The sequence below is a fragment of the Protopterus annectens genome, chromosome 9.part0 (genome assembly GCF_019279795.1).
Source record: "Protopterus annectens isolate FY-2018-M chromosome 9.part0, PAN1.0, whole genome shotgun sequence".
Lineage (NCBI taxonomy): Eukaryota > Metazoa > Chordata > Ceratodontiformes > Protopteridae > Protopterus > Protopterus annectens.
The window spans coordinates 1,321,583,142-1,321,598,069 of NC_056743.1; the positions used below are offsets into that span (position 1 = coordinate 1,321,583,142).

The 14,928-nt window shown below is 40.9% G+C and overlaps 1 protein-coding gene across 1 annotated transcript in view; it reads left to right on the plus strand.

Moving 5' to 3' along the window:
- The window catches only part of GGCX (gamma-glutamyl carboxylase), a 425,060-nt gene that overhangs the window by 42,965 nt on the left and 367,167 nt on the right, over window positions 1–14,928 (plus strand). The window contains exons 3-4 of the mRNA XM_044084295.1: window positions 1,448–1,526; window positions 1,731–1,837. Of these exons, the coding sequence (XP_043940230.1) occupies window positions 1,448–1,526; window positions 1,731–1,837 (186 nt within the window). The remainder of the gene's footprint in view (window positions 1–1,447; window positions 1,527–1,730; window positions 1,838–14,928) is intronic.

Below are 14,928 nucleotides of genomic sequence, written 5' to 3' on the forward strand. Positions count from 1 at the left end.
GAAAAAATGGTACTTAACTAATCTCGCTATATTTTCCTGACTGATCTAAAGAACTACTATTCCCTGGTTACTTAAGTAAGGCAAGATTAAGTGAGTGAGAGATCCTTCTATGTCAGGCTCCAAAAAACAGACTGCTTCTAGATTTCTGTCTCATCTAGAATTAAAGCATCATTGTAGTCTTTTTGATTACAGAATGACATCATACATATCTGGTCATCTAACTTCCGGTTCCCATACCATCCCCTTTACTAGCAACTGAACCAGGATCTAGCACGTGTGTGTCAATAATACACACATGCAGAGATTTGCCAAGATCTGTTGCAGCTTCTGGAAGTTGTGAAAGAATTTCAAACTTCCACCTTTCCAGAGCAGTAATTGGTTCACTGCTAAAGACCGTACAGAAGGCTTCCAAGTACAGACTTTTTTGTCTCTGGCTGCATTGAGACCTGTGAGAGATAATCTTTGTGGCTTGTACTAAGTAATTTAATTTCAAACTATTTTTCAAAGTTGGCTGGACTGATATTAACCATGTCTCTTCCAGTGTCCTTTGTTGCAATGTATTCATTTCATTAGTTACCATAGAGTGCGACATACAGGTATACTTCTTTTTCAGTCAAACAGGAACCACTGTTGGTACATTTTTTAACAAGCAATTTTACAAATACATTTTCAACACAAGCACCTGTACAAATCAGTTTGATGTACAAATGACATATAATTCTTTACAAAACTTCAACTAGCTATGCTGGCATATGTTAATATCCACTGCCCTATTTCTCTTGGCATAGCTGGCAATACCTCACATCGTCACAGTGGTATCCGGAGAAAAGTTTATCTTCAGGGCCATCATCTCTGGGATCCTGTCATAGCCACCCTGAATGTTGTGCTGGGAACTTGAGCCTAGATGAAGAGTATGAACTGAATCATTTTAGATGCAGTTATGTATTTGCCATAATAGAGCTAATTGATCAAATGCAGTCAGCTTCCCCTTGATCTTGGCATGCAGAGGCTTGGAGGAAGAATGCTTGTGCAGATAGATAAGTAGTCCAATGCTAAGCTCCAGATCTTTTTACTCGGGAATCTGAAGAGAAAAGTTGGTTGTAAAGCATTATCAGAAAAAAGAGGCGCTAAAGCTTGGGAATGTTTTCAGTGCCAAGATGACTTGAAACTGCAGGACGAGTCTTAAAGGTTGGAATTCAGTCATCTGGATTTCTTCTTTGGTAAGTGCATAGCTTGTGTTTCTAATTCTTGTACTGTTTGTTAAACCTACTTGAATAAGGGTTGAAGCTGGGATAGTAAGTGAACAGGGGTGGGGTAATATTGAAAATATCCAGGCATAAAATCATGAGGAACTAGACTGTGTTGCACAGAGAGATTAGGACATGACTTTAAAGCAGACACAGACTTCTTTTAAAATGGTACTGATTGGGTGGACTTTCCCTTTTAGGTCCATTGATGGCTTGCTGAACTCTAAAAAAAGGAATGTTCATGTGCCTCTGTGGAACTACACTGTGTTGAGAATGCAGGTAAGTTGAACTGTATCCTCTTTATTTTTTCCCATTTGTATGGTCTTCATATTGTTTAGTCCAGGTCTTCCCTGACTGCAGCCTATCATTGCTACCACTCCATTTCTCTCTTGTTGATGCTGGTAGTAGAAATCATTCAGCTCTGTAGTGAATGATATGAAGGGATGTGTTTGAATAGTGACTGTCCTTTTTTTCCATCCCCAGATATTCATTGTGTACTTCATAGCCGGACTCAAGAAGCTGGATGCTGATTGGGTGGAGGGGTACTCCATGGGTAATCTTGCACATCACTGGCTTTTTGATCCCTTTAAGTAAGTTTTGTTTTTCATTCTTAATCTTTTTTTTTTTTTTTTTAATTTGCTAGTTATTTTTGTATGCTGAGTGCATCTGTTCTATAGTCAGCTTGGCCTTTCTTTTCCATTTATAGCCATAGCACCTCCTTTAGTATTGTACTTGTATTTGCAGTGAAAGGGGCAGAAAAGATCCTTCCTCATTGAGTCATCGGGGTTTGTTTAAATATTGTCACTTTTCATTGGACTCCTCTTAGATTGTTCAGAGATTTGGTTTGCAGACTGGGTAAGAGATTCACAACCATTATTCATGACAAGGGGGTTTTCTGTGTATCCTTTGGGGCCTTCCAAGCTGGAAGGAATAAACTTTCAGTTTAGCACAGCAATCAACCACACACCTGTTCATCAGTGGGCAGTTTTTTCATGTCGTACTTTGCTCTGCAGGAAAAAATGAGATGTGGGTCCCTTTCCCCATTTCCTGATTCCTTCCATTCATAAGGTTTGTAGGTCCTACTGTCCAGTAGTTTGATTTACATAGTGGTGATGAAATGGAGGATGGAGAAGTTTTTTTTTTCTTTGCACAGCATTTAGTGTTGTATTAAATCACCAAACTGTACACTGCCACATTTTTGGGGGGGTTGTATCATTGCTTTGGTATTCCAAGGCATGAAACCTTATTGATAAAGCAGACGAGAGTATGGTGCTGAAAAATTGTCCACATGCCTGACCTTCATTTAATTCCTCTTTCCTGAATCAAGTATGGTACAGACAGATTTCTCTGCCTTTGTGCATATACACTGTGTGACTGCCTGTAAGAAGTGTGAGGACAATAACTGACTGTTTAATGAGGCCAACTAAATTTGTGATCCTAACACCAGAACACTAAATTCTGAAAATTACTGTAACATGAGTAAAGCATTTTTGCAATGGGACTGTATCCACCCCCCCCCCCCCCACACACACACACACACACACACAGCCATGCTAACTGTAACTGCTGAGGGTCAGTGCACCTTTGAATCTAGAGAATATTTTGACATACCACAACCTTTGGCATAGTGCATATTCCCTCTCATTCTGTTAGATTTGTAAGATTGCAGTTGCAGTCATGAACTTTTAACATGCAGTATGACTGCCTAGATAGTTAGAGGATCATGCTATAGGAATGCTGTTATACAGCACCTCTATGTACACTACTGGGCCCAGCTGCCTCTGCTTTGTTACAAAGCTGACCCCTATATTACTCTGCTTAGTTCACTGCAATATAGTTCTGTGTTTCCTCTTATGCAGTGGTAGATCATTGCTGAGTGCAGAGTTTTGCATGGCTGTTTGTTTAGCTGTGTAATTTTACTGACTGGTTAGATCCCACTATGCCTGTGGCCAATTTCAGGTAGGACTAGTAGTGTTTTTAGCTGACGAAAGGACATCTGATTAGAATATAAATAGCAGCTCTTTGCTAAGCTGCATTAAACACATTATCTAAATCGACTTGTCATTTTAGGTGGCCACAGTGGCTACTTAAATGATTACTTGTCCTACTTGCATGGCCTTATCTATACCTCTGCTGCAGTGTTGACTGCGCTCCCTAACACCTTGTACCTAGGGCAGCTGTCACCATCCCCCGCCCCAACTTCTTGTGGCTTTATCAGGTAGCATTGCTACTTTACTCAAGAGGTAATGGAGTGATGAAATCAGTTTATGAAATCTGCCTGGTTTACTTCCTAGGTGCAGTTTTCCACATGACTTTGGCTATAACCAGCATGGTTTCATTTCTCAATATGTCTTTCAATGTTTAAGTATCAATCACTTTGTGGCATAGTCCATGCTGTTTTTCTTAATTCACAATGGCGGTTTCCCCACAGATTTCCGTAGTGGTTATTTGCCCATCTCCTCACTATCATTTTTTTCTTCTGCATAGTTTTTTGCTTCTTTCATATGATCTACTCGTTATATTTTTCAGCAATGGTAGGGTTAGCATGCATCCACAAGTTAAACTGCCATAATTCATTTTTGTGCTTTATCTCATAGTTGCTGCTTATCTTGGTCCTTCCCACAAAGGTCTTGGTATTTTCCATGACTTTTGAAGCCAGTATGGTAATTATGTAGAACTCTTGTATATTACACAGCTGTTTGCTGATTAATTACCAGCAAAACTGCTTGCAGTTATGTTTGGTTACTAGAAATAATATATCCCTTGTCATACAGAGCAGTTTGTTTTTGGGCAGAATGTGACTGTTGTCTGTTTTGTTGAGAGTTCCAATTTTGGCAGATCTGTCTAATTCATGCTTTCTCATTTGCCCTACACCAGCTGTATAAAAGATGGTGCTACTGATAAAAGCATTTTCAGATTAAAATTCAGTTGTGTCAGAAGTATTACCTAGTATTGTAACCAATCCAGTTAATTTATGCATTTGCCACTCTAGGTCCAAATTTTTGTTGGTCATAGATGCCATCTCCATTTCTGTGTGTTTGAAGCTTGTGTATTCAGTGTTGTAATCGGTGCATCATCGAGTAACCATCCCAGGATGGGACAGTCAACTTTTCAGTCAGTTACTGTTTTGTTTTTCTTTCTATATTCCGGAGTGCAGTATATACTGCCAGCAATTTGTATTTGTGTGTCTGAGCTTTTGGACCAAAAGTGAAATGCTCATTTCAGTTTAGAGACTATCTTGCTGCCACAGTCCCCATGACACAGTACTGTTTAGGCACTTCAGTAGAAAGCTAGTTAAGATTCCCTGGCCCCAGCTTGACACTTTTGTTGCTGAAGTACAGTTTCTTGATGTATACACTACAAAATCCATTGTCTTTCTGGTCACATGGTAAATTGGTCTCCAAATCAGTCAAAAATGTACTCTAAAGCTATCAAAAATTCCATTGATCCAACGAATGCTTGCGCTTCTGTTTTGGTTTCAATAACCTGTATTTTCTGAGTACTGTTCACTGTAGCTGATGATACTTCTCCTTTGGCACCATTCCAAAACTTTTGCAGCAGTTCCGCTTTTTGTATTTTGTTTTAATAGCCCATCCTCCTTTTGAAGATATAATGACTTCAGACAAAGCTTTTTTTGTATCATCTGCTTTGTAATAGGAATCACATTCTCTAGTTTATTTGCCAAAGTCTGTACCTAACACGTGCAAAAAGTCAGGCTGTGCAAATATCGTGGCAAAACCTGGAAAGTGTACTGTCTGCCTTCTCAAGTGAAGGCAGATTCAGTCACAATCATTAGCCCCCCCCCTTTTCCCATTTTTCTACATGGGGTCGGGGTATCGTGTTAACTGTCACCAACTTTCTCAATTCAGTGCCACACTCCTGCCTTCTTCAATATTCATGCCTGACTGTCACAGATCTTCTTTCACACAATCCATCCACATCTTTGCTGGGTGTCCTCTCTTCCTCTTACCTTATTCCTGTCTGTCCCAAATCTTCCTCACCAGATTGTCTTCTGCTTTTCTACACATGTGCCCAAACCACCGTAATAAATGAAGGCAGGATTATGCTTGCGCTAATGTCACCAGAATCGAAAGGATGCATTTGCCAGTTTTGATACTGCTTGTTGAGGACTAGTGACAGATGAAGGCTGCTGTGCAATAGTGTCAATGTGTGGGACTGCTTCCGTCAGTGAAAGTGCTGCTTTATCCAAAACTCCATAGTCAATAGCCATTCATTTGCCATGTTTCAGCAGGTTTTCTCACATGTTATACTGGGCTGTCGCGGAGACTTATGACTTTGAAGGATGCTGGCTTGCAGTAGTTCATGGATCATTTTGGACGTTTGTGTGCTCAGTAGAAAGTCGTACTGCTTCAGATTCATGGTTCCTGTATGCGTTCATTGTCTACCCCTTTCCTTTTAGTCATGGGATGTACCTTTACAAGTTGGTTCATTTGACTTCTGTCTTAGGAGGTCCTCATCTGAGGTAGGGCACTCACAATCCCAGTATAAAACCTGGATTGCATACCAAGGCTCCACGTCCTTGGATTCAGTGGTGGCCTACCTTAACTTTTCTTTGTCCCATGTACTGTCTTTGCTAAGTTATCCTAATAGTAGTAGAGAACAGAGTATTTTTTTGTCCATCTTCTCTTATTGTTTCTAAAACCATGCAACCCAATCTCTAATTATGTAGCTGCTCTTGATTAATTTCCCTTCATAATCTTGTATTTTCTTTCTGAGCTAATTTACTTTGTTCTAAAAATCATAATGCAGTATAACCATGCTGACACTTCTGCACCTTATTTTATTTTGGAAGGTCCAATACCTTTCCATCAGGATCTAGAGTTATAGGAATTATTGGATATTGTAATGATGAAGATACTCTTGCATCATTCTGCTACTGATGACCACTGTCCAGCCAGGAATCCTTTCCTTTCTGATGCTTGTCCGATTTCATAGATCTTGTGAGCAGTTCATTCCAAATACCTGCAGCCTTCCCCTGCATTTTCAGTTTGTGACACCATCAAGTTTCACAGACATGATCTTGAGCACACATTTGCATCCCCGTTCCTAAGTGTTTCTTGAAAAGTGTACCACATCTTGTAATCTCTTGCCACAACCCGTTACTTTCATTCCGCTAGCCTTTTTGTGTTTTTTCTCTGAATTCCGTGTAGCAGCTGGATTTCCTGTTTTGTATGTATTCCAGGACTGGATGTAGCACTCAGGATGTGGCCAACCACTTGTAAAGTGGGTGTATTACTTTTCTTGCTGAGACTTTCAAATAAGAATACACCATTCTGTTTGTGGCTACTGTCTCTCAGCTCCTGTTGGTTGTGTGCAAGTAAGACAGACACTTCCACATCAGTTCCATTCCTGTGTTGATACTTATCAATACTTATCAAAGGTGCTGTGACTCAAGTCAAGTATTTTCCATTTCAAGTATTTTCCAGTCATCTGTACTGTACTTGATGGACAGCTTTTCCAAGTCCTTAGACTCTTCCCATCCCAAGCTCCACTGCTGCACCTGTCATTGTATTATCCAAAAGGCTGTTCATGGTCACTTAAGTATCTGATGGAACAGAGAACAGGAAGCATACTTTAACCCATGACTGAACCCTGTGGTTCTCTACTAGTCTCTTCCCTTATTTCTGACTGTAAACAGTTCACCACATCATTATGTCTCCTACTGTCCATCCTTGCTGTGGTCCAGTTTTTAACTTGATCCTGCTCCCAACGTTTGCAGTTTTCTTAACTGCCGGTTATAATGAAAAAAAATCAGAGGCCCTGCTCCAAGTACATGTCTACTACTTCTGTGGTTTCTACTGTTAATGTACTGCCAAATGTTCCTGTAATTGTGTCATAATGAATCTGTTTGACTGGTCCTTACCATGAGCCCATGTTGTGTTTTTTTCTTTTCAAACACTTTTATTGAATTATCACTTGTGACATAGGCAAGTTTACCTTTGCATTCATACAAATGTAAACAAACTATATTAACACAGACATTATACTTCACATATATTGCTATATATTATATAACCTAAGCAACATTACATAAAGTATTCAATTCCTGCCTTTTTTTAAACACATCTTTATTAAACCATCACTTACTACATAGGCAGTCATACATGTAAGTAAATGAAAATAAACCACACCGACACAATCCTAGTTGCAAGCATCACAAACCATGCTGACACACTCCCAGTTGCAAATATTATACATTACTTATAATATACCCAATCATTCTTAGTCTGACATTACATAGCTCATTTAAGTCTTGCTTCCTTTTAAACCTCATTCCTCCCTTGTATGCATTGTTCCCACAATTCTGATTTTTCCCTATGTAGTTTGCTCCTACCCTTTTCTAAAGATCTCAGTTGCAGTTGTTTTATCTTTGTTGCTATATTCACTACTTCCAGTATAGTTGGTTTAGATTTTGATTTCCATTTTCTAGTAATATCTTTTTTGGCAGCCACCATTATTAGACACAGCAAGGCCTTACCATTCTTTAGGCAGTTCTGATTCTGTATCATAGCTCTGAAAAATCATCTCTCTCATGAGACCAAATCTGCCCACCCAGCATCTCCGACAATGTGTCCCGCAGGGAATCCCTAAAGTCCGCCAACTCACTGCACTTCCCCAATACATGTTCCCAATTACCTCTTCTCCTTCACACCTCCAACATTTGCTGTCTGCCTGAGGAAAAATTCTCTGGAGTCTACTTGGAGTATAAAAAAAATCTATGTAAACATTTCCAGGCAAAAATGCTAAGTCTTGGAGGCATGCATATATCCTCCCATTGTTTCTTTGTGAATTGTTTGTCCAGTCTCTCTTCCAATCCTTTCTAACTTCCGCTGATTGATTCTTATAGTTATCATGCAATATTTATATGCTCTACTAATTATTCCTTTTTTAATGTCAGATTCTGTTCTAGATGCTGTTAAAAACTCTACCAGTGCTGATCTTTTGTTTAGCACCCCCTATTTCTTTTTCATTGTGTATACTCTGATATCGATCCCTGATTGGGAAGGCAATCTTAACCTGTAGTCCAAATAAATTATTGGCATCTTCCCATTCTGTCATCTTTCTCTCTCTAGTTATTTGCTTCCATTACCTTGGTTCCTTTGCCAGTTTTTTCCAATAAATTCCAATCCCCTCTTGCCTATTGTCTGTATCACTAATTGCAGTCATCCCTATTGGCAGAATCTCCTTTCTCCATTCTCGTGTTGGTTTACTTACTGCTACTTTATAGATATAATAATCTGCACGGTTATTTTCCTTAAAGGCCTGCATCCACAATCCCAGTTTCTCCTTGAGCTCTGCCCCGCCCCCATTTCATCTTCTTCCCTTTCCACTTTGAATTATAGTTTTCTGCTTGTGCTATGTATAGGAGTCTACTGTGTAGCTCTGAAATAACCCTTCAAATTGGGTAATTCTAATTCCAAGTTGGGTTTTGTCACAGAAACGTTTGTCTACTGGGGTAGTCACAAATCTTGCTATTAAGATTTTCCGTGAAACAGTCCTTTCCTAAGCTGTTAGGCTTTTTATCCTGTGGCCCTCTTTCCATATTTTTTATGTTCCCAATCTGTGTACAAAAAGGAGGTTATCCAAACAGTGGATGACACTGACTGTCTGTAGTGCTTGACTGGTGGTCCAGTATTATGCTGAAACTGCAAATGCTGCTGTGTACTGAAGTGGCATGCATCTCTCTATGTAGTACCCTTCTCAGGTTTGAGCCCCAGTGTACCCTGGTTTTCTAGATGAGCTGGCAAGAGTCTAAATCCTGTTTCTGTATCTTTTTTCCCCTTATTTACTCGGAGCCGTATAATTTGAGGCACGTCTCCAGGGAATCTGCCTCATCTGTGAAGTAATTGACTGACTTCCTCTTTGAATGTCACTAGTGGTGGATCAGCTGAAATTGTCCTGTTTGTTCTTTGGGAGCTAACAGTGTGGAGAACACCCTGTATTGTTGTAGAATAGGTGGAAATAGGCCTAAAGTGCCTAGCTTACAGGCCCTCTGTAAGCTTTGACCTCACTTTGTTGGAGTCCTCCTCAGCTGAGGTTTAGATTCATTGGTTTCCATAAAATTTCTAGGCCCCTTGCTAGTATTTTAAACCCCCCAAGAACCCCTCCCTAAACACTGCTGCTGTTTGTTTGTTAATTGTGGGAATATGTGTTTTTTTTTTTTTTGTTTTTTTTTAATACTGATGTTGGCAAAACCTAAGATGCAGCCTGGAGGTCTCAGGAGGTGCTGACAACCCCTGTTCTACTGGGCCTTCATCCTAAAGCACCCCCTTATCCTTTGATCATATTTCCCACACAATGTGTACTGATGCCAGTATATACAATTCACATGTGCTCACAGACTTGAATTGTATACATTGTCTGCTCTGGGACAGTGTAGTCTGAACTTTCCTACCCATTGTTCATCCAACTTCCCTGTATCTTTTCTTACCAGCCTATGCCTTTCTGATTGCTAGCAACCAGTCTTGCCATTTTTTTATTCCTCTTCAGACATCTCCCAGCCACAGTAAATTAATAATCTGTGGTCAGTCTACATATTACTGCCTCTGCATCTTCACTCTTCATCATACCACAGCTTTTTATCCGTCTGTGCCTTCATGCATGAGTGTTGCACGATTAAATTATGTTCACATTTTCACCACCTTGATTGGTCATCATTCCTCCACCACTGTTGAGTATATGGGAAATGCTTTTAGTTACCTGGAAAATGAGAGAAGTAAATGACTCCTTCTGCTTTGCACACATTCCCATGTGTTTTTTTTTTGTTGTTTTGCTTTGTTTTTCTGTGCCTCTGAATAAATAAAATGTCAACTTATTCTCTCTTGATGTTGATCCTTCACCCCCCAGACAAATGTGTCACAACTGGTCATTGGCTCCTGTGATTTTTTCGGTGACCATCTGTCACCCCTAGCTTTACCCCATTAGTCTGTTTGCTTTGTTCACCAGTCATCACTACCCTAGCTTTACCAGGTGTGTTAGTGGTGCAACAGGTAGCACACTCGCCTTTGATGCAGAAGACTGTGGGTTCTGTTCCCACACCAGGTATTTTAATTACTGACAGTGCAGTGCAGCATAAGGGGATGCTGCATTCCTGGGTGTGCCATCCTTCGGATGAGATGTTAAACCGAGCTCCCATCTACATGAGTTAGTGGTAGGTCAGGTGGACGTAAAAGATCTCATGGCACCTATTGAAAAGTGAGGGGAAGTTCCAGATGCCCTGGCCAAATTTTCCCTAGTAGTGCAGATATGATCTTGAATCTCCCCTGAAAGAGGCTAATACCCTAGTTGGACTAACCCAGTCAAAAAAGGATAAATAATAATAAAAAAGAAAAAAAGTTATGCAGAACTTCTTTTTGCACCAGTGTTGCTAAGCAGGGTTACCGTTTTTCACAGCAGGGCTCCCAGATCCCCTGTACATTTTCCTTTTCTGCCTAAGGCCTAGCACATACCCCCTCTTCTGTGTAATGACATGGTAGTCCATGCTTTGCCTGCTTGCTCCTTGAGCTCTGTTGCCCATTCTTGAGTCCTTCCATTTTCTTAAAGTGCTAGATTTCCACAGCTCTTCCTGAGTTCTTGACTCACTCAGCTTTCAAGTAATACCTCTTACTCTACCCACTTTTCTCTTAAGGTTATTTGCCTTCTTGAGTATCTCTAAGAACCCTTGACCCACCAGCCACTCTACCCATTCTTCAGAATCATAACTGATAGCAGCAGCCTTATCTTCCTGTGACTGTTCTGTCTCAACTTCTTGTTTAGTCCTGACATCCAGCTAGTGCTGTTGCCTTGGGTTTTGAGTACATGCCATCACTTTCTGCATCATTACACCAACCGTTTGCTGCTTTAATGCTAATATAGCTGTTTAGGCTTTTCATGCTGTCCATACACTACTGACCCTCATGTTCTCAGACAGCATACATGCATGTTTGATTTAGGCACACACTATGATGTCATACTGACATTACATAAGTCTGGCTATTCCCCAAGTGCATATCATTATTTTTTGCTGCCATAATTTGGATTGCTAACCAGGAGGATTGTAGCAGTTGAAAAGCTTACACAAAGATCAAAAGGAGAGACCTGTATGCAGCCACAAGCTATAGCAGGAGGACCATCACACAGACTGATATTTGAAGGGTACACTGGATCTTGGCTTGTACTGGAGGCAAGTCCATTGACAAAATGATTTTCTGGAGCCTACAAGTGCTGAGCTAATCCTCACAAGTACCTCTCCTTGCATCTTTATCCTCTTCTCTTTCTGGTTTCTGTTAATTCTAAAAAAACTGCCCCCATTCTGTCCAAAGAAGCCACTTGAACATTGAACAGACCTGGCCTCTTCCTCTGCTGGTTAAATCTACTAGAAAGACAGCTTCCCTGGTTCAGCTGTAACATTTGTGATTCTTTTCTGGGACTGCCCATGGGGAACAGTTATCTGCTACCTGGCCTTGGAAAATTATTGCCAAAAACCCTGGTCTCTAGATAGGTTTACACTGGGACATAGTTTAGACTTTGTACATACATCCTTGGAAAGAGGTCCATTGAGGGATCACTTTGTCTCGGTAGAGCTCTTCAGATTTTTTGTCAAAGGGGGCTGTGGAGACTGTCATCCATTTGGAACAGGGTAGGTGCTTTTCCACACCTTTGCCTAGTTCTGAATGAGGTCATCGTGTTTCACTGTTGCAGTCCTAACTAATGGGTTATCCAGCTCCCGGTAGCCCTCAATCGGCCAGAATACCAAAGGCAAGTAAAAATGACGTCTGCTGCCGTTGGTTGTAAAGGACGTCAGTGCTTCTGATACAAAAGGAGGCAGCTGACGTCACTTCCTCAGTCTTTCTTGTCGCGGAGCCTGAAGCAGAAGCTTTTCATGCACGAGTGCCAGTTGGCAGATTACCTGGTTGGTTTCTGACTACAAGAGTTAAAGTCTGCTACAGCTAAGTACCCCATTGGGGATGCTCTTTTCTTGCCTTAACAAATTTTCGAATTCGAGTTTCAGAACTGAAGTCTTCACTTAAAGCTAAGTACCCCGTTGGGGAAAATTTTTTTCTTGCTCCATACCGTTGTCAGTAAAAGTTAATAATTGCATTACTTGTGGGAAGCAAATACTTCATAAGGATTTCCATTTGTACTGTATTCCTTGCCTAGGCCCAGATCATAGCATGCCTTGCTGTCGGTTTTGTGCTAGATTTAACCAACTCACTGTTAAGTGTCTGTATATCTTTGCTTCAAAATATTTTGGAAACTGATTTAACTACCCTGAAATGTCGTCTGATAGCAATCAACAACTGGAGTTCACAAAAAACACAAAGAAAAGGACAAAGACAGACCGTTGAGGTCCAAAACTGACAACAAAGCTTCCCCTAAGCCAGTCTTCGGTACTCAGTGAGGTGTTTTCGCAGCCCCTGATACCCGCTACTTTCGAGTCGCAGGCCTCTACCGAGACCCATGTGGAGTCTGGCACGCCGCGAGATTCTCAAAGCATTGTACCCACAGATGTGTCTCCCTCGGATGGGCCACTGATCAGGCACTGGCTTCTGAGGGTGTCTTCAGGCCTTAGCATTTCTATATAAAGCCGAAGCCAGCTTCAAAATCAAAGACAAATGCAACTTCTAAAGCTAAAAAAACGACGCATGAGCCACCCCCTCCTGATAAGAGGCCTAGGCAAGACACTGATTATGAATCTTCAGATCAGGTTTCTCTTTCTTCTGATTCCTCTTCTAATCAGGAATTTTCTATATCACCCTATGAGGATTCTTATGCAGAGGAATCCATCCCATCTGCATCTCCTCCTGAAGATTATTCCTTTGGAGAAACCTTGCATACTTTGAGGGAGCATTTTCATTAGGAGAGTCAAGATTTCTCAGAATCAAAAAAGAGGCTTAGGGATTTCCTTCTCCCTCAGCATAGGCCTTTAGTCATACCTCCTGTCTTAGACATTGTTGATGACGTGTTTTCAGAGTCAAGCTAGACTCCAGACTCCTTACCTTCGGCTCTTAGCAAGCCAGTCTGATATTACAGAGTTCCTGATTCACACAAATTTTTATTTAAAAACCCTGCTGCTGACCCTGAAACTATCTCACAGGGTCCCAAAGGTGTAAAGGCCTCAACAGCTAAAAATACTACCCCCTCTGATAGAGATTCCAGGGCGCTGGAAAGATGGGGAAAAGGTTTATACATCTGCATCATTGGCAATTAGGGCCTTAAACTGCCAGTTTCATATGCTTAAATATCAACAGCATGTTATGGGATTACTGAAACAGAAAGTGATGTTGATTTCTGAATGTGTAGAAAATAAAGAATTACAGGAATTATTGCATGCAGCAGAACAAGTTGGAAAGCATACTTTGCAATGTGGTTTTGATTCCTTAGAGGCCTCCTGCAGGGCCTCAATTACTGGATCTGTGATTAGAAGGCATGCCTGGATAAAATAACAAAATTTGCCTGATCATGTTAAAGCTAAATTGCTGGATGCACCTTTACAGCATGATACTCTGGTATTAAGGCAGAAGATGTTTTAAAGAAAATGGAAGACAAAGCTAAGTCTATGCAAACTGTAAAAGACTTACAAGTGCAGCCACCAAAATTCAGTAGACACTGGCCTACAAAACATTGGTCCTTTCCTGTGTCCGACAGAGTTTCACGGGGAAAATCCAGGCACCCTAAAGGCTGTAGATACCAGTCACAGGATTCTTACAGGAAAAAAAATGAGGTGCCTCTACCTCCAAATCTGGAGGAAATAAAGCGCAACCCTACAGTAAAAAGTCTCAATGACTTCCCTCTGCCATCACCAAGCACTTATCTTTTGGCAGCTCCCTTAAGGGGAAAATTAGCACTTTATGCTCAAAATTGGCAGTTAATAATCCAGGACAAGTGGGTATTAAACATAGTATCCTAGGGATACAGATTTCATTTCCACACACTGCCAATTCCAAACAGTTGGCCAGATCTGCCAAAAAATCAATGGGCAGAGGCACAGAAACAAGTTACATCCCTCATGGATATGGGGGGTATTCAGCCAGTGCCAGAACAGGAAAAAGAACAAGGGTTTTACTCAAGACTGTTCTTGGTAACCAGAAAAGACCAGGCCTGGTGCCCAATACTGGATTTATCAATTTTGAACACATTCTTGGACATTCCAAAATTCAAAATGCTAACTTTGCAGCAGCTTCTGCCCATGCTGGGCAAGAACGCTTGGCTAGTGACTTTAGACTTGAGGCATAACCTGCATATCCCAATAAGGTAATCGTACAGAAAATACCTCCTTTTCAAGGCTGGCTTCAAGCATTACCAATTCTCTGCACTGCCCTTTGGCTTATCTACTGCACCCAGGGTCTTTACAAAGTGCCTGACACCAGTAATTGCATTTTGAAGACAAAGAAGTATACAAATCTACCCTTACTTGGACGACTGTCTCATTCAAGCAGAAAACAAGGACATTCTTCATCAGCATCTGGCGTTTTGGAAAAGGCTAACATGCCTAGGGTACACAATAAACGAAAAGAAATCACAACTGGTACCCTCTCAAAATATAACTCTGTTTTAACCTTCCTCACCCTTACCTTAGAGTTTTACTTGGCTTGTACTCTCCCTCTCTGTAGTGTACGTTTACTGCCCCAGAACCTCTGTGACTCTTCACTGTACCTCTGCTCTTTGCCCACTAGATGTC